This window comes from Carica papaya, chromosome 9 (genome assembly GCF_054855325.1).
Source record: "Carica papaya isolate Zhongbai chromosome 9, ASM5485532v1, whole genome shotgun sequence".
NCBI classification, from domain to species: Eukaryota; Viridiplantae; Streptophyta; class Magnoliopsida; order Brassicales; family Caricaceae; genus Carica; species Carica papaya.
Genome location: NC_142317.1, coordinates 34,596,564 through 34,619,754, shown reverse-complemented (window position 1 = coordinate 34,619,754; position 23,191 = coordinate 34,596,564). Strand labels below are relative to the sequence as shown.

The 23,191-nt window shown below is 35.6% G+C and overlaps 3 protein-coding genes across 3 annotated transcripts; 2 read left to right on the top strand and 1 right to left on the bottom strand.

Annotated features, from left to right (window-relative positions):
• Nucleotides 1-352: 352 nt before the first annotated feature.
• LOC110807585 (HMG-box (high mobility group) DNA-binding family protein) lies at nt 353-9,506 on the bottom strand. Its single transcript, XM_022032754.2, has 7 exons — nt 9,361-9,506; nt 8,960-9,097; nt 8,083-8,274; nt 5,560-5,617; nt 5,394-5,438; nt 1,458-1,538; nt 353-632 (listed from the first exon to the last, which is right to left on the bottom strand). The coding sequence occupies exons 2-7, from the start codon at nt 9,034-9,036 to the stop codon at nt 582-584; spliced, it is 504 nt and encodes a 167-aa protein (XP_021888446.1). The 5' UTR covers nt 9,037-9,097; nt 9,361-9,506; the 3' UTR covers nt 353-581.
• Nucleotides 9,507-9,646: 140 nt separating this feature from the next.
• KASI (3-ketoacyl-acyl carrier protein synthase I) lies at nt 9,647-15,650 on the top strand. Its single transcript, XM_022032752.2, has 7 exons — nt 9,647-10,099; nt 12,495-12,926; nt 13,312-13,485; nt 14,571-14,684; nt 14,813-14,914; nt 15,036-15,102; nt 15,197-15,650. Exons 1-7 carry the CDS (start codon nt 9,647-9,649, stop codon nt 15,262-15,264), a joined length of 1,410 nt encoding a protein of 469 aa, XP_021888444.1. The 3' UTR covers nt 15,265-15,650.
• A 699-nt stretch (nt 15,651-16,349) lies between these two features.
• Nucleotides 16,350-23,161, top strand: MCM3 (Minichromosome maintenance (MCM2/3/5) family protein). The gene is made up of 17 exons (XM_088211102.1): nt 16,350-16,519; nt 16,615-16,715; nt 17,540-17,748; nt 18,053-18,183; nt 18,257-18,495; nt 18,570-18,806; nt 18,969-19,123; nt 19,200-19,408; nt 19,526-19,691; nt 19,804-20,006; nt 20,182-20,241; nt 20,351-20,440; nt 20,681-20,874; nt 21,892-21,963; nt 22,118-22,259; nt 22,407-22,504; nt 22,802-23,161. The coding sequence occupies exons 1-16, from the start codon at nt 16,454-16,456 to the stop codon at nt 22,461-22,463; spliced, it is 2,331 nt and encodes a 776-aa protein (XP_088067228.1). The 5' UTR covers nt 16,350-16,453; the 3' UTR covers nt 22,464-22,504; nt 22,802-23,161.
• The last annotated feature ends 30 nt before the right edge of the window (nt 23,162-23,191 follow it).

Sequence of the window (23,191 nt, the reverse complement as noted above, 5' to 3'; positions counted from 1 at the left end):
GATATGAATAAATCCGAATCCTCTCTGAGTTTTGATATAGAAAACCCTAATCCTCCTAAATCTGGGACTCTGTTTATTTTTCTATTGAGATTACAACATCTTAGATTCCTTTTGGAAATCCATTCCACATTCCAACAGAGGGTTCATAAGTCTTCCTTAGTTACATAACACTCATCCAATCACACTGATTAAGGCAAACATAAGTCCAAATAGATACATTCTTTACAGGTAGGAATAATAGAGAGTGATGAGACCACTTGGGAGAGAAGAATTATAACCATAGCACCACAAAGACTAAAATAGTAACTTTCCGAAGATTAAATATGGAAAATCAACTCTGGTAAGGATCAAATTCATGGAAGTTTTTATCTTCAGCTTCAGATTAATCATATGTTAAAGAATCAAATCTGATTGTAGTTATCTTACTGCAGTTGTCAAGCAGTCATTTACACAAACAGATATAGACATGAATAGTTTCAACGGAAAGGAAAACTAACTGGGTATCATAATGATATACAGCTTATCAACCAATTACCTGCTAGTCCTAAAACTACCATCCCTAATACAACAAAACCTAATAACTATTCATCAAACTCCGAGTCCTCTTCACTTTCCTGATCTTCACCACTTTCCTGTAATAAAATGTTTGTCGAAGATCATATACATTTCATACAAAATATTGCAACTATGACACAAACTAGCATGAAAACTAAAAGTTACCTTAGGCATAGGCATAATTCTCGAATTAATGTTTGAAGTATAAAATAAAAACTCATTTAATCAAATATCACAAACCAAACCAAACCATAAGACTTATAACACAATTCATCAATAAAATTTTACTAGCATTAATACGTAATTTTTAAAGAATGATTATAAAAAATTAAAATATTTTCAGAACTTTATACTAATATTATAAACAATTAAGGAATACTTAATTTCAAAATACTGTATCTTATAATTCAAATAAAAATAAATGATCTCAAAATTTCGATAATATTTAGTTAAAACACTATTAAAGTGAATCGCAAAAAATGAATTGAACACCATGCCACCTACTACGAATTTTTCAATTCACTAAATTCATGATAAATTTCTGGTTCACCCATAAAATTCAAATCATTTTATTATTGAATTAACCGAACCATAATATTTGAATAATAAATTGTAAGATTCTAACATCAAAGAGCTTATATATACAAAAGAAAGAGCTAAAGCCTCATGTGGTTTCAATTCTTAGTTCCTAATCTTGGTTTGCAATTAGTCTTACTACGTTAAATAACAAGTTCTATTGTTGAGCTTAACGCACCCCCAAAGAATTCAAGGTGAGGATGGAAGTTTTTTAAATATTAAAATTGTGTTTTTCTTGTACATCATCAAGACTGATATGAACATTATCGAATAAAAATCACTTGTAGAAAGAAAATTAGAACCAGAAAAGTCATAGTAAAATTCACCTGTCGCTTGATATATTCTGCCATGGCCTTGTCAAACTCTGCCCTTTTCTCAGTAGCTATATCATAATACTGAACTTTCTCCTACCACAAGGCAAAAGCAAATGGGAAAAAGAATCAATAAGTAGGTTATGAACTCCAAAAAAAATATTTCTCACTCTATGTATTAAGAAATTTTCTCTATTACTGTGTATAAATTTGAGAAAAAGCAAAGTTTTAACAAAATGAATGGTGTGTTTTCCTCCTTTTTTCTGTTTTATTTATTTTCATTTACCCAACGAGAATGTCCCTAGTGCTTAGCCTCCCAATGATATGGTTAAACCTAGATAATCTGCCTCAGAATATAATTTCTTAGTAGTCAGGCTGAAGCTTTGATTACATCATACATTCCCAAAATATAGCTGCTGGAAATTCTCTGAATTGTTTTGTTCTCTTGAAAGAAATTATGATAATATTTTTTATTAGAAAAAGCTTTTTTTTTTTGTAAAAAAAAGCTTCTTTTGGAATGTTTAAGGTTCCTTTTTTAGAAGAAAGAATATCATTTATTCACAAGCATCAAGGGAGCACGACCGGTATACAATTTTTACATGTCAAATAAAATATCCATAAGATCCTCAAGAACCTCACAAGAATAAAGAGGATGACTCTTAATAGAAAAGACCTAGGAGTTGAAACTGTGTCTTTGAATTTATCAAAATTAGACTCAATACCTTCAAAAACTCTCCTACTTTAATTTCACATAACTTAGGACGAACCCAAAGGAAAGACTTGAAGAAATTTTATCGCTATGGGCTCCCTTTCCACCCCCTAATCTCATTCCTCAATGAACCAGCCATAATCCAGTTGATACCCAACAGACTGTAAGTTAAAGGTACAAAAATGGTAAGCAAATGGATACCACAACAGAATATGAATGCACGAATCTGCATCACTCTTGTGCAGGTAGCAGCTGTTCACCAATATTCTTCCCCTCCTAATCCACTTATCCAATGTTAAGACACAGTCTCTAGCAGTGTCCCAAGCAAAAAAAAACCCATTTTAGGCGGCGCTTTTACCTTCCAGATCAGCCTTGATGGCAGCTCCTCTTAGGCAGATGCAGTTAAGAAGTCTTACCAGGGAAAAACCCCTTAGAATTAAGCCTCCAAATAGGACAATTCTCAGCCCCATTTGGAGTACATTTGAAGTGCTTTTAAGGTTATTTAAGAAAGTAACCGGAGTATCTTTACTATTTTAGATTGATAGAAGCTCTCATGGAATGCAAATTGTGTTGTCTACTTAAGGTTTTATAATGAAGTTTTATTTTAAAAAAAGATTTTATAATGAAGCAAAAAGTTAGTTTTTGCACCAACTTTTCCTTCTCCTCTTCTTTGTTTTCCGTTTATACCACCAAGTGGTATTAGTGCTCATAAACTCTTTTAAGTGACCAAGAAAGAGGAAGGTTTTCTGCTGCAAAACCAACTTACCAGAATCATAACATGCTAAACATGGCCTCAGGCAATATAGAAGTGTTTCTCCCCTTGTTTTCAATGGAAAAAATAATTAGCTACGGGCTGTAAGAATGAAAGCTCTTTTAAAAGGGATAGACCTACAAGAAATTCTAGAAGTTGGAGAGTATCATCTTCCCATAACACAAATAAAGCACCATGCAGAGAAAATGGCAAAAAAGTACAAGACCATTTCCTTTCTTCACTAGCCTATATCCGATACAATCTTTGTGAGGATCACGTCGTGTGGAACTGGTTAAAAGACCAAACAAATACAAATAGTCAACTTAAAGAGAGTTTCAAGTCCTTAAGATAAGTGATAGGTATCAATAAGTTCATGGACAGGGTGAAAAAGGTGAAAACCAAGAGATAATGCTCGGGAAGAGCTAACAGATAAAACAGTAATGGATAAGGTGCTAGTAAATCTCCCAGAGGCTTAAAATCAAAATCTCCTCTTTTGAAGTGTCAAAAGATTTTTCCAGAATAACTTTGACAGAACTAGTAAATATTGTGCAAGCAACCAAGCAATAGAGGTCTTTGAGGATAAATAAGCTTGCGAAAGGAGCTTTTTTGGTGAAAAACAAAGGCAAGACTCAAGGCAATACTACTAGAAGCAGAGCAAGAGGAAAGAAAGAGAAACAAAAGAGAAATAATCAAAAGGAAAGAGAATAGAAAAGAAAAAGTTCCCAACATGTCCAAAATGCAGAAAAACCAATCACTTCAAAAAAAAAATGTAGTTGGTTTAGGCCTGAAATTCAGTGCAGGTCTTGGAAAGGCTTTGGACATGTGGAAAAAGTTTGCAAGGCAAAGATGTAAGCAGAACAAAAGGCACAAGTGACTGAAGATCAAGAATAGCAGGCACAGATCCTCTTTTTGCGGCCACCTGCTACTCAACCAGCACCAATACTGATCCTGGTTGATTGATAGTAGGTATAGCCATCACATGTTCCCTGATCAAAATCTGTTTGAAAGTCTTGACATATCTTGTTCCTCCAAAGACAAGATTTGTAGAAAACATGCATGCAATCAAGGAAAACACTTGTGTTGTAAGGTGTGTGGCTCAACATGTCTGCAATCGTGGAAAACACTAGTGTGTGAGAAGTATGTGAGCTTGGAAACAAGGCAAGCTTGGTTTTCAACAGAACCAAGTGTAAGAGCCACAGAGAATTAGCAGCTTGTCCAAACTGACCTGGGTGGCCCCATAGAATTGGTCCTTTAAGTGGAAATTAAATACATTTTTTATCTTCATACACAACTTTACAAGATATTGTTGCGTGTATTTGCTGAATAAAAAATAAGTCATGTTTTATATATTCAAGAGTTTCAGAGCCGGCTGGAAAATCAAAGTGGGAAGAGGATACAAACCTCGATATCAGATCATGGGAAATAATACACAAATAAGAAAATCAACAAGTTGTGTAAAGATGATAGAATATACCAGATAGGATAAGTGAAAGGAAAAACAGAACCATAATAGAAATAGCAAGGTGTCTCTTGTTCAAAAAATCTTTTGGAGAAAAGCATTTAACATGGCTGTGTATGTCTATTAATAGGCTACCAACAAAAGCCTTGGAAGATAAAACACCTTATGAGACTTGGTAAAACACAAAACCAATTGTGGAGCACTTGGAAGTTTTTAGACCTCTACTTTGTTCATGTTGCTGACATCAAGACAGAAATTGAAAGAAAATACTCAAATTGGAATTCTAATGGGAGGTAAAAGTACTGCCCAAGATTTATACGGTGTATAACCTTCAATCTGAGAAGGTAATGATGGCAAGAATGTGAATACTGATGGAGAAGCACACTGGAATTTTTTTGAAAGAAAAAAAAAATTGAAATATTTTTTCGAAGAAAAAATATATAATAGCATAAAGAAGCACTAAGGTGCAACCATATACAAAGATATTTACATTTATGTCAAAATATCAATTAACTCCCATAAACCCTCATTAGAATAAAGAGGATGACCCTTTATAAAAAAAAAACCAAGGGTTTTGAACCAAGTATCCTTAGTTCTACCAAAGAACAATACAATACCTCAAAAGTTCTCATATTTCTCTCCTTTTAAGGTTTGATTATTTCACAGTCACAAAACATAGTTGCTGTCATTCTCTCAGTGATATGATCATATTCTCTTAAAAGAAATTACAGTCTCTCTATAGACTCTAATTTAATCCTAATCCAATTTTTACTAGAAACTGTAATAAAAGAAAAACATAAATAAAATCTTAAAGATTATACAATTATAGTAACATAAGAAATTAAATTACTTTTCTATTTGACTAGCTGTTCCATTAGTTTACAGTAGGACATGAAAAAATTGGATATCGTATACAAGAAAAAACAATATTAAAAAAAAAAAGGACAGAAGCGAAAAGTTGCCACTAAATTCTACCAAATTTATAATGAAAATCATTAAAAGAACTAAACTGGGAAGTAATAAAAATTGTACCTCATAGGTCATTGTTTTCCATTTCTCCCCACATGCCTTGCCAATCTACAAAAAAAAAAAAAAAGGGTCAAAGTCAGTTTTATTTGTGTGTGTTAAATACAAAAGTGTAACATGACTACGCTCAGCGAAGTCTGTTCTAAAATAAATAAGACCATCCAATACATACATCACGCATTGACTTGATATCTGGATTCTGCTCTTGAAATTCTTTACGAAAGTCCTCCCTTCAATCAGAAACATCAGTTAGAATAATGAGACTATTCAAGGCTCCTTTATAGAAGAAGATGAGATATTAGTAAGAGAGACCATAATACAAAAATAAGATAAATTAGATATCCATCCAAAAGAAAAAGAAAAGAAAGAAAAATGTGAAGAACCAACAATACTTATGCAAAAATAAGTAGCCAATTACTATATAACACAGATAAAGAAATACCCTTAAAGTGCCCATAACCCTTATAAGATAGTTTATCCCAAAGCATCCAAGAAGAAGAAATCTTTCCAAACACATCATTAATAGCCTAGCAAAAACATTCCATCACCAGAGAGCTCTTATCTCCTTTATACACAAGGGCCGAAGAGCAGATAAAGAAAACTATTGCTCGTAAAAAGACCCAAGAAAAACTGTTATGGCTCACCAGGAGCTTAAATCATATTTAGAAGTTCAAGTCTACAAGAGTTTTCATATGAAAACCATAGGAAGATTAATTTAGTCAATTTACTAAGCATTTTAGTTTTTATTGTTTGCCAGGCATATTAACTACTAAGTTTTATACCTTTTTTATTTACCAAGTATCTTAAGCTAGTTAGCAGTTATAGACAAGTCAGTTTATTACAGTTCTGTTGTGATCCCATACGATACTTAATGGTGAAAGCTACTTCCTTAAGGAAGCAATCATCTTGCATTTTCTATGCCTTAAAAGGGCTATTCTTATTAGGATAAAATACACGGAGTATTATGTTAGTTTCTCTGATACTCTAACTTCAGTATGAAAAGAGGAGGGCATGGGACCTATGAAGCAGCAAAAAGAAGAAGTCTAAGTCTGCAGTTGGGCAAGAAGTTGGCTTCTTTAGGAAATTAATAAGAGTTAGAATTCTTTAATAATTTCTATTAAGTAATCAGATTTAGATTAGATTAGGGAACCAGAAAAAAAAAAAAAGACTATGACTCCTAAAATTATAATAGGGATCTAATTCAATTAGCTTCTTTATAAGTACGAAAATTATAATGAATAAAAGCATCAGGTATTAATCTAAAGAGTTTTTCTCCAAAAGATCAGAAGTTCTCTTCGACGAGCCTCAACCTAGGCCGACAAGGCCAGAAAACTGGGAAGCAAGCAGCATTATTGCTTCAGGACTTCAAGTTAGAAGGCCCTGTGACCAGATCTAGAGATGTGAGAAATAACCCATATTTGCAAACCATCGAAACAATCAAAATTTACAAACGCATATCAAGATTTTTTTTTTTCAAATTTCTCAAATCAAAATTTTACATAGTAGATTTAAATCAAGCTTCCCCAAGTTCCTTTCAAGCTTCTCAACTCATTTTGGTCAAAATTCTTCTATTTTTTCAAGATTTCATATGTTCTTTCAGAGGAGTATTATATCATGTGTCATCTTGAGGAAAAAATCGGATTTGTGTTTTAACGTGATCTTAACATGTGTTAGTTTATTGCACTGAGTTGTAATGTTTGTTCAAAGCACAAAGACTGAGTTCTAATTTTTTTTTTTCAATAAATGAACCTAGTAGTTATTAAATCCAAACTCCAGGGATTCAAAACTTACCCAAATTTATATATCTATCATCACTCTCACACTCCTATCCAATCTGCCAGTTCTCTACCCTTCTCTTATGCAAACCCACTCCGTCCAATCAATAACTCAAACCAAACAACTAGGAAGCAAAGAGACCAAAAAGTCAATTCAGAAGCATATGTGAGATGTTTCCTTCATAAGTGAGGACTACAAGCAGCAATTGTGCCAGTCTTGCAGAGATTTTAAACAAATAGCACTTAACACAAATGTTAACTTAAATATCATTTGAAACTCTTAGCAACCTCAATTATCTCATTGTTGAGCACAAACACCACAAGCACCCTTCAATAGGAAAGCCCATAGAAGAACCAAAAGATCAATAGTTAGCCCATTTTGGAGAACAATAACTTCTGACTCCCCTCGAAGGAGAAAAGGATTAATTCTTTCAAAAACCAAGGAAAAAAAAAATTGAGATCTGGTGTTCAGGAGAAATAAGAAATTGAGACTCATTCCACTCACTATTTTCTGGGTTATCTGGAAAGAGAAAAACAATAGAGCTTTTGAAGGAAAGGAACAAATATTTGGCAACATTGTGAGCAAATGGCTACACTTTTTTGGTTCCACTGTATTGGAACATAATATTAACCATTTGAAGATTTAGGGTCAAGTGTAAATATTCTTATTGACTTGTAAATCTTTTGTACATGGGCAGTGCCCCCTTGATGTCTCATATTAATATATTTTCTACACTTTTCTTTCAAAAAGAAAAACCAAGGAAAAAAGTTCAAGAAGAGCAATTAACATCCAGCTCCTAAGTCAATGCATAGACGTCGAAAACATGCACAGTATAGTTCAAATATGTACACCAACAGTAATGCACTCCAATACAACTAAGCAATAAAAGATCAAGATTACGCATATAGAAAACACATACAGGAAGTAGAAGAAAGCAGTTGGCGGTTTCTTGGGCTTCTTCTTGTCAAATTTCTTGTGTATCTTTTTCTGCTTTGCTTTGGAGATCATTGCGGACTTGGGTCTATACTCTTTCTTTCTCTGGCCTGTAACTCCACCCTGTCGTACAGACCTCCTAAGGTTTTCATTTGACTTTATTTTGAGCACCAATTTCCTACAGATTTCAAAGTAATACCTTATGATTACTAAGCAAAACCCTTTTCCTCAAAAGAAAATCATCCCAAACATCGAGAGGGAAAAGAAAATAAACTATAATTTTTTTTATATTGTTCTTCATACTAAGAATACCAAGAAATCCAAAACCGTTAACCTTACCTAGCCCTCCAACTAGTTTTGGTTGGATAGCAGCAATGACTTAACCATTTTTTATCACCAAAAAAGAAATCCTGTCATTTTAAGGCCGACCCAAACCAAAACAAGATACCCTAATCATGCGTCTTCTAACTAATTATCATACATCCCCTCTCCTTGACAAGCCCAATAAAGAAAAGTTACCCCCTTGATTTTACTAAAGCCTAAAAGCAGCCTCAAAATTTGGAAAAGCTTTTCTCCTTGACTTCCCCTTGTTGATCTCATTTTTAAAGATGGGTTTTCAGCTAAGCGTATTTCAGAACCAAACAAACAAAAGATAATCTTCTGTTTTCTGGGTTTTCCCAGTAACCAAACAGATGAAAACAAGATAGAGCCAAAAAAAAAAAAAAAAAGAAGAAGATGATGATTTAGAGGAACACCAAAAGAAAAAAAGGAAATGCATAAACATGAATATCATGAACATGGGTACAAGCATCTCTTTCCGTCTGCGGAGTGTAGTAAAACAAAGAGGAGAAAGGAAGTATTACGTGTTGGGTTCGTGAGCAGAGGCGGAGGAAGATGGAGAAGACCGTGAATTTTTAGGCTTTGGAGGGCCTTTCGCCATTTTCTGTCAAGAGCTTCGCCTCGTGTTGGCTCCCACGCAGCAGCGGCCTGGATTTGACACACTACCAAGACCACGAAACAATTCATTATTATATTTTTTGAAAACAGTCCACAAATTTCTACTTTTTTAGGTAAAGAGTCCAGAATTTTCATTTTCTTAAGAAACATAACCCAACAAAAGGGATAATTATATTTAAAGATAGAGAATTTAAGAATTTTAAGGACACACTACGTAAATAATTTAAAAAATAAATAAATAAATTGTAATTTTAATTTTATTATTTAAAAAAAAAAAATTGTATTCGAGAGTAAAATTTAGAAGTACAGAAAGAGTCGGTGGTGAGTTGGTCGGCAGGTGAGCTTCCTCCGTCGAGCTTGCTTAACTGATCTCCCCACTGTGATACCAATTCATTTCCTGGTTTTCTTTTCTTTTGGTTTTTTTTTTTTTTTTTTTTCTCAAATCAACAACCCTCTGCCCTCAACGTAAAAAACGCTTGCTCACCACATTGTTATCATCGCCTCGTCTCTCTCTCTCTCTCTCTCTCTCTCTCTCTCTCGCTCTCTCTCGCTCTCTCTCTCTTTGTTTTTCTGTTTCTCCCAGCTTCTTCATCATGCAAGCGCTTCAATCTCCATCTCTCCGCGCATCTCCTCTCAAACCTCTTCACAAAAAAACCAAGAAACCAATCCCACATTTTACCAATGCCAAACCCGCTAAGAAATCGCTGGTCATCGCCGCATCGTCCGCCGTTTCCGCCCCAAAACGCGAAAAAGATCCTAAAAAACGGGTTGTAATCACGGGTCTGGGTCTTGTGTCCGTCTTCGGCAATGATGTGGATGCGTACTACGAAAAATTGCTGGCCGGAGAGAGTGGGATTGGCCTAATTGACAGGTTCGATGCCTCCAAATTCCCGACTCGATTCGGGGGCCAGATCCGTGGGTTTACCTCAGAAGGGTACATTGATGGGAAGAACGATAGGCGGCTCGATGATTGCTTGAGGTACTGCATTGTCGCAGGCAAGAAGGCCCTGGAGGATGCGGATCTCGGGGGAGATAAGCTTGGCAAGGTTCGTCTTATCTGTTCGGTTTATACTGCAGTTTTCATCGCTGATTGCAATTAGCTTGATTTGGTTTTGGGTTTTTGTTGGGATGATTTTAATCGATTTAATTTAGGTTTTCTGGAGGAAATGCTAAATGGCTTGTGATGTTTCACTTGTTTAATGGGTGCGTCCCAGGAAGCAGGTGAAGTTAAAATGAAGATGGCAATTTTATATTTTGTGTTTCTAAGTAGATTGACTAAATAAGAATTTGATGGGTTCATTTTATGTTTCCATATTACTTTTTGAAGACGATCTATTTTTATATCTTTATGTATTCATAATCTGCTACTACTTTCATAAACCAAATCAATCCTCTGTTTTTTCTGCTCTTATTTTTAACTTTCATAGGAAAAATGTCTTCTTGGAGAACATGGGTTTACTTTCTGCAGCAATTTTGTGTAGGAAAATCCCTCCTAGTGTTTTATGATTGAAAATTCTAATTGAAGTGCATAACGTTTCCGTTCTTAGCATTTTTGATTTCTCATGTTAAATTTACATGACACGGGCGTAGAAGATGAATAAGGATGAGTACATGTAATGTCTGGAATGTTTTACAATTATAAGTTTGTATACTTCCTTTTCTAGAAAGTTGAATGATTTTTTTTAAATATGATATATATTCAAAGATTATGTTTCAAATATTTAGTATTTAATTGCTGAAGAAGTAATGTCAATCCATAAGAAGTTGTGCATCCTGGAAGTCTTGTACAGGATGTATTTCTGTTCTTTTAATATTCTCTATTGATGATCTCAATGCCTCATTATGCTTTATGCATAAACTTCTTCTACAGACACGGGGGCAAGACTTATTGAGGGGCAGAATTTATTATTCAAAAAGACACTTGATCTAAGGAGCATTAATTCAATTAAAATGGTACCACTCAAAGATGTTTCCCAGTCATATTTTCATCAGTAATTTAAAATTTACTACAAATTTTGAAGAAAAAGTTAGGTGGTCAAATCTCAAACTTGTTCCAGTTTCATCTGCTTTTCGTAGTTATAGATGATACAATCTAAAAGCCTTCACACAAAGAAGTGGACAAAGTTTGTCTTAAAAATGAAAAGGTTAGGACTGTTAACATCTTCTGTTTAGTGTATATGCCGTTTGTTTTTGTCTAGTTCATGATGATTTTTAGATGGTTTTCTACATTGCCACTAAGCTTCCTGGTTATGATATTTGCTGTTGCTGGTCAGCTCATGTTGACTGTCCTTGACTTTACAATATGTGGGAGTTTCTCGGGCTTTGTTCTTGGGTAGGAAATGGTTCTGGGAACCTTTATTCCCTGGGATCACTAATGGCTGGGGGAGGTCCTTTAGGGCATTGATTCCAAATGAATGTTTATCGGCAAGTTGTCCTGTCAATATTTTATTGGCTTTTTGTTGGTCTTGTTAGTCAATGATTCAACCGCGCCATTAAACTCTTTAGGTATGCATTTTCATTTATGTTTTGACTACACAATATTAATATTCTGCCTTAAAATTCTTTCATTAAGGTTGAGTTTGGTTCAAATTTTAGCGTGGAATAGGAATGAGAATGGATATAAATGAGAACAGTATTATAATTCTTAGTCAATTCAATATTTAATTCAAGTTAAGTGTTTTTCTGATTCCCTCTTCGACAAGTGCAATATGAATCTATCATTGTGGAATGGAAGATAAGAGTGGAGTTGGTTTAACTATCATCAAACCTGTAAGTTATGACTAAATTCTATATGTCAACTAAGTAAAATTGAGAAATAGAACTGGAATAGAATTCAACTACTTAAAATTTGGGAATAGAACTAGAATAAATGAAGGTGAACCAAATGCAGTTTAAATGACATAAGAAGGGACCGGAAATCTGGTAGCCTACATTTGTTTCTTTGCGTAGTGTTATTATTTGCTGATCATTAGATGGGGAACGAGAAACAGGGATCGATGTCCAATGTGCATGTTTCAGCTCATTGGAAATTTTAGTGTCCTCAAGGCTGCAAATCTTTCTATCTGATTTTCTTTAAGTGAAACTGGCATCTTTTTGTATTCTCCTCTGGCAAGTATTGGCCTTTGTTTTAAAATATATATATGATATATCCTATCCTACTTAAGGCACTTCCATTTTTGCTTTTCTCTAAGTTTTGGCAGAATTAATATATGAAATGCATGTTTAATTTATTGTGATCAGTCTTTCTTTGGAATAGTTTACTATCTGTTCATCATAGGTTGCATTTATCAAAAGGCATTGTAGCATGCCTTAAAAGGTTCTATTGTCTAGGGTTGAAATTGGTTAAACAGATGCCTTCATTTTGAGTTATATACATGGTCTGCTAGAGCTAGATTCCTTTCAAAAAGAACTTGCTTGACTAGATGATCCAATTCCCTGCAGATTGACAAGGAGCGGGCTGGAGTGCTGGTTGGAACTGGAATGGGTGGTCTCACAGTGTTTTCAGATGGTGTTCAGGCTCTAATAGAGAAAGGCCATAGAAGAATAACCCCGTTCTTCATTCCTTATGCTATAACAAACATGGGTTCTGCTTTGCTTGCCATTGATCTTGGTTTTATGGGTCCAAATTATTCAATTTCAACTGCTTGTGCCACGTCAAATTATTGCTTTTATGCTGCTGCCAATCACATCCGTCGAGGTGAGGCAGATTTGATGATTGCTGGTGGAACTGAAGCTGCCATCATTCCCATCGGGCTGGGGGGCTTTGTTGCGTGCAGGGCCTTATCTCAAAGAAATGAGGATCCACAAACTGCTTCAAGGCCATGGGACAGAGATCGAGATGGCTTTGTAATGGGTGAAGGTGCTGGTGTTCTGGTAAGCTCTGTTCTTATGCCAAGGATGAATTACGTGCGTGATATTTGTTCTTTGTTTTTCTTTTTGGCTAGGGTGTGAATAGTGGGGTTGGCATGATGATTTATTTCCTCACAACTTGAGGATGTTGCTACAGCTTTAAGATTGGCATATGGAAATAGACATAAACTTCTGAGTGCTGATGTGCTGCTTGGTTCAACTGTTGTATTCCTAGAGCATGATTTGGAGATAGATGCTATCCTGATATACTTGTTGATGCATTTCCTAATACATCCTCTAAATTCCTGTTTTCTTCATATACTTAATTTATTAGATGTGCCTGCTGCAGACCGTGGACTGTCAGTTGAATTGAGAAGCTTTCTGCTGAGCTTTATTATTTTCATGGTAGGTAATGGAGAGTTTGGAACATGCAATGAAACGAGGTGCACCAATTATTGCCGAGTACCTAGGTGGTGCTGTTAATTGTGATGCTTATCACATGACTGATCCAAGAGCTGATGGACTTGGGGTGTCTTCATGCATTGAGAGAAGCCTTGAGGAAGCTGGTGTATCACCAGAGGAGGTGATTTGCTTTGTTCTCTAACTAATATTCTTTTCTAGTTCTTTATGTGGTGTCACTTAGGCTATTTGGTACTGTTCTGCCATCCTGTTTGTTTTGACATTTTACTTGATTCTTTTTCCAATTGTATATATTTTTTTTCCATCTGCTCATATACCTGTACATGATTTTTTTGCATCTATAAATTGAGTCCAACCAGATAGATTCTTTCTAATTTTGTTTGTTTTATTCATGTCCACCGATAGAACAACTATGCTGCACTATGTAGTCAAAACACAGAAATTTAGTTAAAACTCTTATAATTTGCAAGGCTTCAACTGGATTCTTGTTATGGTTTACCCATAAATTACAATTTCAAATGATACCTATGAGAGTAAAGAGGAAGAGATCAAATTGTTATTAGTCAAAGTTGCTTAGAATATTTTTACTTTGTGTTTCTTGCAAATTATCAGCATCTATTTATGACAAGTGAATTGAGCTTATTTGCTTTTGTTCTGGTTGTGTGGTTGGCAAAGCTAATAATTGAAAATATTTTATGTTTTCCTCCAATTTTCAGAAAAAGAAAAGTATTGTTTCATTTCTTAATCTAATTTTTGGCAATTGGATGAACAAAAAATGATTGATCTCTTACAGATCACAATTTCAGCGCTACATCCAACAATTTGAAATGCAAAGATTTCTGTAATTTGCTTAGCATGGCTATGGCTAAGAATATTGGGCTACAAGCCATATGGACTTACAAGTCACATTGACTTAAAGGCCAAAATAAAAAACCATAGCCAGACAGCCTCAATAACCCTCTCTTGTTCCAAGATAGTGGAGTGTTATATTCTCATCTACACCTGCATGATGATCAGACAGATTGAAAGTGCCTAAGTTTGTCAAATTTTTGCATGGACATAAATGGTCAAGGGGGATGCAAAAGAGTTTTAGGGTTTGGATTAGCAAAGTTTCTGCAGTTGAGTGTTTGGACTTTGCTAAATGCCACTGGAAATGTGTAAACAGTTATATAGTGGTGCATTTGTTTTCATCTGTCTCAAAGAGCTAAACATATCAACTTAAAAGACTATACTGATCTCTTTTGTCAGGTTAACTACATAAATGCGCATGCAACTTCAACTCTTGCTGGTGACCTTGCTGAGATAAATGCTATCAAGAAAGTATTCAAAAACACATCAGGAATCAAGATAAATGCGACCAAGGTTCATAATCTTCTTATTTTGATTGCAAATTATTGCCTTCTTCAGGATCAGAGCACACAAACAGAAGCATATAATGTTGATACTCTTCTTAAATTTTCCTTGCTAACATGTTTGGAATACATTGGCAGTCCATGATAGGACACTGCCTCGGTGCAGCTGGGGGTTTGGAAGCAATTGCCACTGTGAAGGCCATCACTACTGGATGGCTGCATCCAACAATAAACCAATTCGTATGTGCTACTTCATCTAAATCTTAATCTAGCTTTGGTTAATGGAACCAGCCTCCTTGATTGGATATTGTCCGTTGGTTGAGAGCCTGCTTTATTTATTTATTCTTTTTTGCAATTTTAGAATCCTGAACCATCAGTTGAGTTTGATACAGTCGCCAACGAAAAGCAGCGACATGAGGTGAACGTTGGTAAGTTATTAATCCTTTGAACTGCAAAATATGGTCATATTTTAGCTTCATTTGAAGTATAAAATCCCTAATACTAATTACATTTTTATTTCAGCCATTTCGAATTCATTTGGATTTGGCGGACACAACTCTGTGGTGGCATTTTCTGCATTTAAGCCTTGAACATTCACTCAAATCTATCAGCTTGTCTGCCATTCTTGCCGGAGATAACTTATGCTTTTTAGAGATTTGGTCAGCTAGAATGTGCTTCAACTTGTAACCTTTACTGAACTGCTGGTTGTTTATTTGATGGCAGTTGTAGCTGCTAGTCATGTAGTAATTTTGAGTTGAACCTCCAGCATAAGCTAAACTGTTCTTTGTCTCTTTTTAGCCATCGGACTTCTGTTCGGATAGGTGAAGTGGGGCTTGAAATTTTGGTTGCCTTTTTTGATCAATATAAGCTTCTACTGGCTTATCAAATTGCTGCAAAATATGTTAGTGTCTATCGGATGGTGTTGAGTTCTAAAAGTTCCAGCAACATGGCTTCCTGCCCTTTCCCTTGATTTTTATCATGTCTTGATTAGATTTGAATCAAAAGTCAGAGCTCCAAACTTTGAGGCTAAATGCTTCTGATCATCACTTACAGTGCGAGTATCCACTGGAACATTTATTTGGCTTTAAGCACCAGTGATTGTCTTGCTTCTGACAAATGAAATATTGAAGGATACAGAGAAACTATCATCAGCAACTTTCTAAGCTAAATTTGAAATTCCAAAAACTTTCTTTTGAATGTATAATCTTGGGGATTAAGTTTTGTAGAACACCATTCTAAATATTTGCAGGTTTAATGAATTAATTTTATGTTTTTGCTTCATGGTGTTTCAAGTTAGACTTTTACTTGTCCTCATGCAAATTATATATGTATATATATTGATCAAATTATAAAAGTATGTTATATATATGTACCAAATTATATATATATCATGCATATATTTAACTAAAATTTAAAAATATCTTATGTATATATAATTGAGTTTCGCTTAGGCAGGTACTTTGCTTTCAAACTACATTTACACAATGCAATATACATATATATACACACATACAGAGACAGAAAAACTCAGGGAGAGGGAGAGAGAGAGAGAGAGAGAGATTAAATGATGGGCCAGCTTCCAGGGCCTTAGTCTAGACCCGGCAAGGCCCAAGCCCACCATCCTTGTTTCCCGCCAAATCATATCCTGACTTTCCTCCATTTTCCCGCCAACAATCCCACCCCACGACAATATCCTCGCGTCTCCTAACGAACAAGTCTGCTTTCTCTGTCTCGTTCGCCTCTCCTCTCTTAGCGAAGAGTGAAAGAGTATCAGAAGAAATGGATATCGCCGAAGAGACGAGGCTTCGTCACAAGCGGGATTTCCTTCAGTTTATCGAACAGAATGTAATCAATTTCTTTCCTTCCTCTTGGTTCTCTCCGTATGTGTATACGTACGTATATGTAGTGATGCGATTTCTTTTCTATGGTATTTTGGTTAGGTCTACATGGATGAGATTAAGACCATGATAAACCAGAAGCGTCGCCGCCTCATTGTCAACCTCTCTGATCTCCACTCATTTTATCGTGACTCTGCTCCTAGGTTTGTTCCCTGCTCCTTCTCTTGCGCTTTCTGTTTGTTTCCCCGGGAAAGTCGATGTCAAAGGTACAAGCTTGGCATCAAATGGGCGAATTGGTCAGAATCTCGAAGGCTTAATTGAGCCTTCTGGTTTACCCAGAAAATAAAAAGTTCACCTCCATTAATCCGTAATTTGAAGGGTTCTTTTTCCCTTTTGTGTTGATTGTTCGAAGGAAATGTCAAACCAATCTCTGTCAAGAACTTAATAATGCGATTTTTAACTAATTAATTCAATTTCTTATTTAGGCTTCATTTAGGTTCCGGAAGATGATACTAGCAATACGCTTCAAGTGCTGAAGAGAAACACCAGTAATTGAGCCTGATTATCCTCATAACCTAACCGAAACAGTCTCCTTCATTCTTTCATACTTTCACTGACTTGACTTTGAAAGTTGATGTAGCTGATTCGAGTGAGCAAAATTGCTGTTTTGGGTAGAACGAATTTTTGGTTTGTGTACATGAGCTTTTCAATTTGTTTCTAGCAACTACGGTGGACTCTTCTTGCTAAGTTGTTTGATTGCGTGGAACTGAAAGAAATAAGTGAAGATAAATTGGTTTTCTGCTTTTTATTTGGTTGGAAACGGAAATTGATGCACTTGCTTGGTGCAATTAATTTTCTTGCATCTTAGTTGAACGGGCTTTTCATTCCCTTGAATAGCTAATTGTGAACCCAGAACTTAGAAGTATTAGGTTTTTACCAATTACGGTTTCCCTGCCACCTACAATGAATTTGCTCTTTTATTTTCCTTACTAATTGTTTGATACTGATTCCTTGTTATTTTCTTTAGGATTCTTAAGAGTCCAGGTGAATATGTGCAGTCATTTTGTGATGCTGTTACTGAAGTTACCCGCAATATTGACCCAAAGTACTTGAAGGAAGGAGAGCAAGTTCTTGTGGGCTTTGAAGGCCCTTTTGTTTCTCGTCGCGTCACTCCAAGAGAACTTCTGTCAGAATTTATTGGATCCATGGTCTGCGTTGAGGGCATTGTCACAAAATGTACTTCTCTAGATATCCATGTTATATTTCTATATTTTGCGTAGTCTTGAATCCAGTAAGAGAACATTATCGTTAACCAAGAAATAGTTCAATAGATATTTGTTGTTAGGTTCTCCTGTTCATTAAGTCCCAATTTTTAGTATTATTTAATGCTGATATCCATTCTTAAAAATTAATAACTGTGTTTCACTTGTTGGAATTCCTGCTTGATGTTTTTTGCACCTTGTTCTTTTTCTGATGTGAAACTAAGCGACTGAGTTTTGAAGTAGTATAGATACATGACCTCCAGATATCTTGATTTTAGGTTCACTTGTCAGGCCAAAGGTTGTTAAAAGTGTTCACTTCTGCCCCTCAACTGGAAACTTCACCACCCGCGAATATCGAGACATAACGTCCAACATTGGCTTGCCTACTGGTTCTGTTTATCCTACCAGGGTAAGTCAGGTGTTTCGCTCATAATTTTTTTAATATATCCAGAGGATTGTCTCTCATGGGACTGTGGTTTTAGGATGAAAATGGCAACCTGTTGGTTACTGAGTATGGGTTGTGCAAATACAAAGATCATCAGACCTTGTCAATACAAGAAGTACCTGAAAATTCTGCCCCGGGTCAACTCCCACGAACAGTTGATGCTATAGTTGAGGATGATCTGGTTGATTCGTGCAAGCCAGGAGATCGTGTCTCAATTGTTGGGGTATATAAGGCACTTCCAGGGAAAAGCAAGGGCAGCGTGAATGGAGTTTTCAGGTTGGTCTACGACTAACAATTTCTTTGTAATATCTTCTACCCTATGATGTTGACTGAGTGTTCAACACATGTAGGACTGTTCTTATCGCCAACAATGTCTCCCTACTAAATAAAGAAGCCAATTCACCAATATACAGTCCTGAAGACTTGAAAAACATTAAAAAGATAGCAGAAAGAGATGATACATTTGATCTACTTGGCAATTCTCTAGCACCCTCTATATATGGGCATTCTTGGATAAAGAAAGCAGTGATTTTACTGATGCTTGGAGGGATGGAAAAGAATTTGAAGAATGGGACTCATTTAAGAGGGTGAGTCAGTTTTAAGAATTTCACTGACATCATGATATTTATATCACTAATTGATAAGGCAGTCAAGAGATCATAATCTCATCTACAAAGAGGGGACTCTTTGATTTCTCTCCCTTCTTTTATGCCTTTTAACTACAAAAACTTGATGCTGATAATTTTTAGGGATATTAACATGATGATGGTTGGTGATCCTTCTGTTGCCAAGTCTCAACTTTTAAGAGCAATTATGAGTATTGCCCCCTTAGCCATATCAACCACTGGCAGAGGTTCTTCGGGTGTTGGCTTGACAGCTGCTGTTACTTCTGATCAAGAAACAGGTTAGCCATCAATTTATGTGCAAGACTTTCATGAAAAATGGTGCTTATGCATCAAAGTTAATTTACGTCTAACCAGGAGAAAGAAGACTAGAAGCTGGTGCAATGGTTCTTGCTGATCGTGGTGTTGTTTGCATTGATGAATTTGATAAGATGAATGATCAAGATCGTGTTGCCATTCATGAAGTTATGGAACAACAAACTGTAACAATTGCTAAAGCTGGTATCCATGCATCTCTGAATGCTCGGTGCAGTGTTGTGGCTGCTGCAAATCCCATATATGGAACAGTAAGTCAAACTTTGATGCTGTTTTTATGAACTTGTTTTGGACAAACTAGCAGATGCAAGTATTGTTTACTCGGATGACTATATTGATTTTCTACCTACCATTGGTTGAATATGCAGTATGACCGCTCATTGACTCCAACAAAAAATATTGGACTTCCAGACTCTTTGCTTTCACGTTTTGATCTACTATTTATTGTGTTGGATCAAATGGACCCTGCTATTGACAATAAAATATCAGAGCACGTCCTCCGCATGCACCGCTACCTTTCAAGATCTGATGGCGGTAGGTCAGCAGCTTTCCTGGGTCTTTAAAGAACTTGTGGGCTGTACTGTATGTAAAGCTGCTTAACCAATCTCATTTAAATATGCTGAACCAATCTCCTTTAAATATGTAGGTGAGGCGGCACTTGATGGAGGTCCAAGATATGATAGAGAAGATGATGCTGATAATGACTCATCTGTTTTTGTTAAATATAATCGAATGCTCCATGGAAAGAAAACAGAAAGGGGTCGCAAGCGTGATACACTTACCATCAAGTTCCTAAAGAAATACATCCATTATGCAAAGAATCGTATTCAGCCGGAACTCACTGATGAGGTTGTGATTTATTGTTTTAATGTTTGGTTTATTATGCCATTCTTTGACAATCAACCATATTCTCGTGCAAATTAGCATGGCTAAATATTCATTTCCAGGATCTTAGCTAGTGTTCTTCCCATTTGACCTTGTATGATTTCTATATTTACTGCTGATTCTTTTGGCTTATTTCCAGGCATCTGAACATATTGCAACAGCATATGCAGAGCTTCGAAATACAAGCTCAAATGCAAAGGTAGCCCTGTTAAAGGAATCTCATAACATTATTAATGCAATTATTGTTACTTTGATATCTGAAATGATGCTTTGTATATGCTATTGTCTTTGATATTTCTATGTTCCAGACTGGGGGAACACTTCCCATAACTGCCAGAACATTAGAAACAATTATACGACTCTCAACTGCGCATGCCAAATTGAAGTTGAGCAGAAAGGTTCATTTATTTTTGCTCTTTTTTGACATTACAGAATCTGTTAAATATTCAGTCTCTTAGATTGTTTTCTCCTTGCTAATGTGTTTCTTATCAATGCAATTAAAAAGAATGGTGACTTTCATGTTTGTAGTTTTTACTTGCATCTTACTCTATTTTATGGCTTCTTTCCACTGTTTGCATATAACTGAGATCTGGAAATCTTCTTCTAACCTAATAATGGTTCATAAATTTGCTTGACAGGTTTTGAAATCTGATGTTGAATCTGCCTTGAAAATTCTTAATTTTGCTATATATCATAAAGAATTGACTGAGATGGAGGAACGAGAACAAGAAAGAGAGAGAGAGGAATTAGAAGAATTGGAGAGAACAAGAAGAACTGAGCATAACCCCCGTAGAAGTCGTAGGGCAGCGCAAAATACCGCTGATGGAGAGGGGTGAGTGCACGAAAACCTATATTTTGTTTTTGTCAGTTGCTCATAAAAATACAGTAAAATTATTGCTCAGATGTGTTCAAGTTGTAAAATGCCTAACCTCCTCCCAAGTGATCATGCACCATGTATTTGTCATTCTACAGCATTTGCATTCTAATATGGTTGAAATATGAAGCCCCTATGATAAGCTTGACTCATTTGGAGTAATTTTCATCTTTACAGAGGATGCTTAATTGCTGACCATTTGGAAGAACATTTATTTGATACTGCCTAACATGCCTAAACTTTTGTACAGATGTCAATTTTTGTTGCATGCTCTTCAGATAATTTTCTTGAAATAATTTGCCTATGATTTAGATATTCTTTAAAAAATTTTAGTTTTAGGAACATATATTATTGTATTAGTACTATTTAATGCATGATATAAATGGTACAGTGTCAATAAAGACTTCTCAGGTTACAAAAGATACTAACTTGCAGTCTGCATTAAACTTTTTGGATGATTGAACCAAGCATGTGCAGAAGTGTTTGTCCAGCAAATTTGGATAGAGCCAAAAATAGAGTTACTGTTCTCTTTTTAATATCTATATACTCAGATCCCATGCCATGAAGCAAAAAATTATTTAAGTTAGTTTGCTGGACAATACAAATTGTGAATGGCCCGTAATTTGACCTCATTTTCTGTGTGCTGTGGCCTATGCAATGTGGGTAATGTCAAGCTCTAATGGTTGCTAATCAAATTCACCTGAAATGGTCTCTGAAGCAATGATCATGAAAAAATTGAATGCTCATACTATTTTTGGATCTCCTATCTCTGCATCTAACAGGGTTTTGGCCAATACTTGTGCCATAGTATTTCATATTCTTATATTAGCTGGGCTAGGGGTGCTCTATATCACTGGAGTTTTATTACAGGAAATTCTTTCAACTCTTTCTAACTTTTTGCCACTATCTTAGTATTGGTAGTTGAAGGAAGCCTCATTATCAGTTTGCTGATTGTGTTATTATTTCCTTAACTAGTTTAACGGAAGATGCCATGGAAGTAGATGAACCTTCTGATGACCAATATACTGTCGACATCACTCCTGAAAGGTATGTGACTTACCAAGCAAGTGAGTCTCTAAGCGTGTTTGGCTTAACTTTATTTCTTTCAGCACCTGTATACTGGTTTTCTTAGCTTTATGGTTTTCAGTTCCTGTATAACGGTTCTCACTCTTATCTTTTTCCTATTTTCTGATGACTGCAGATTGGAAGCATTTAATTCAGTATTTGGTCATCATATGAGGGCAAATCGCTTGGACGAAATATCCATTACAGATTTAGAGAAGGTTGTCAATGCTGGACCAGATGCTCATTATTCGAGGGCTGACATAACATTTTTCTTAGAGGTAAAGTGATGTTTAGTAACACCACCATATCACTTTCTCCCTCTTTCTTCTCTCTGGCTGTTAAGCTGTATATATGACTTGTTTTTAATGTGGACTTGGCCATTTGTGAGCGTTAATGATTAGAGTTTATTCTTTGTGTTTGACCAGAAACTCCAAGACGATAACAAAGTAATGATTACTGATGGAAAAGTGCATGTTATATGAAGTAATGGGATGACGAAAAGGACATCCAATTACTTAAGCAGGTATGCAATGTAATCTAGAGATGGATGATCCTGAGTTAATGCTTTGTATCGAATGTACATGTTTGTATGTGTTTGTTAGGTATATAGAAAGGTATTTTGTAATTCTATCAGGTTGCATGCCTTTTGGAATAATGGGTAATCTTAAGATGAAGATGAAGATGAAGATACCGAATGGAATGGAAGAAAACTTGTAAATATTGATCCAGTGGCCTTACTGGGTCGGTGGCAAATCTAATGGATTAAGTTGTAGTACTAGCCCCTTTTTTGTTTAAGTGCTAACATACTTCTATATATCAGCAAATGACTTGGAAGCAATTAATTTGAGGAAGAAGAGCTCCGGGGAAAATGCAGGTCGGAAGATGTAACTAGAGGTTCGTCGAAAAGTGGAATTTGAAACCAAAGGTGGACACAACATCTCTTTTACCCTAATCACATTAACAAAAAAGAGAAACAATTTGTATCCCCGGAGCACATCATAATTATGCATGTATATGTTTCATAGCTTAAGTTCATTGATTGTCTTTGGGGGATGGGATATGTACTAAATTCCTTTTTGTTAAACCTCTAGATTTCTTGGCCTTACAAGCTGCATCAGTTAATGACAGTTTTGGCAGATACATAAAAGAAAAATCTAATGAATTTATTAAAATTAGATCATTTGTTTATTGAGTTTACAATTGATAAATC

Bases quoted from the DNA above. Each gene is read 5' to 3' on its own strand.
- LOC110807585 (XM_022032754.2), bottom strand. From the start codon at position 9,036: ATGGCGAAAGGCCCTCCAAAGCCTAAAAATTCACGGTCTTCTCCATCT. The intron at 8,275-8,959 runs GTAATACTTCCT...TGAAATCTGTAG, and splicing joins TCTGCTCACGAACCCAACAC to GAAATTGGTGCTCAAAATAA. The intron at 1,539-5,393 runs GTACAATTTTTA...GCCTTGTGGTAG, and splicing joins GGAAAACAATGACCTATGAG to GAGAAAGTTCAGTATTATGA.
- KASI (XM_022032752.2), top strand. From the start codon at position 9,647: ATGCAAGCGCTTCAATCTCCATCTCTCCGCGCATCTCCTCTCAAACCT. The intron at 14,685-14,812 runs GTTCATAATCTT...ATACATTGGCAG, and splicing joins TCAAGATAAATGCGACCAAG to TCCATGATAGGACACTGCCT. The intron at 15,103-15,196 runs GTAAGTTATTAA...TTTTTATTTCAG, and splicing joins GCGACATGAGGTGAACGTTG to CCATTTCGAATTCATTTGGA.
- MCM3 (XM_088211102.1), top strand. From the start codon at position 16,454: ATGGATATCGCCGAAGAGACGAGGCTTCGTCACAAGCGGGATTTCCTT. The intron at 20,007-20,181 runs GTTGTGATTTAT...GCTTATTTCCAG, and splicing joins AGCCGGAACTCACTGATGAG to GCATCTGAACATATTGCAAC. The intron at 20,441-20,680 runs GTTCATTTATTT...TTTGCTTGACAG, and splicing joins AATTGAAGTTGAGCAGAAAG to GTTTTGAAATCTGATGTTGA.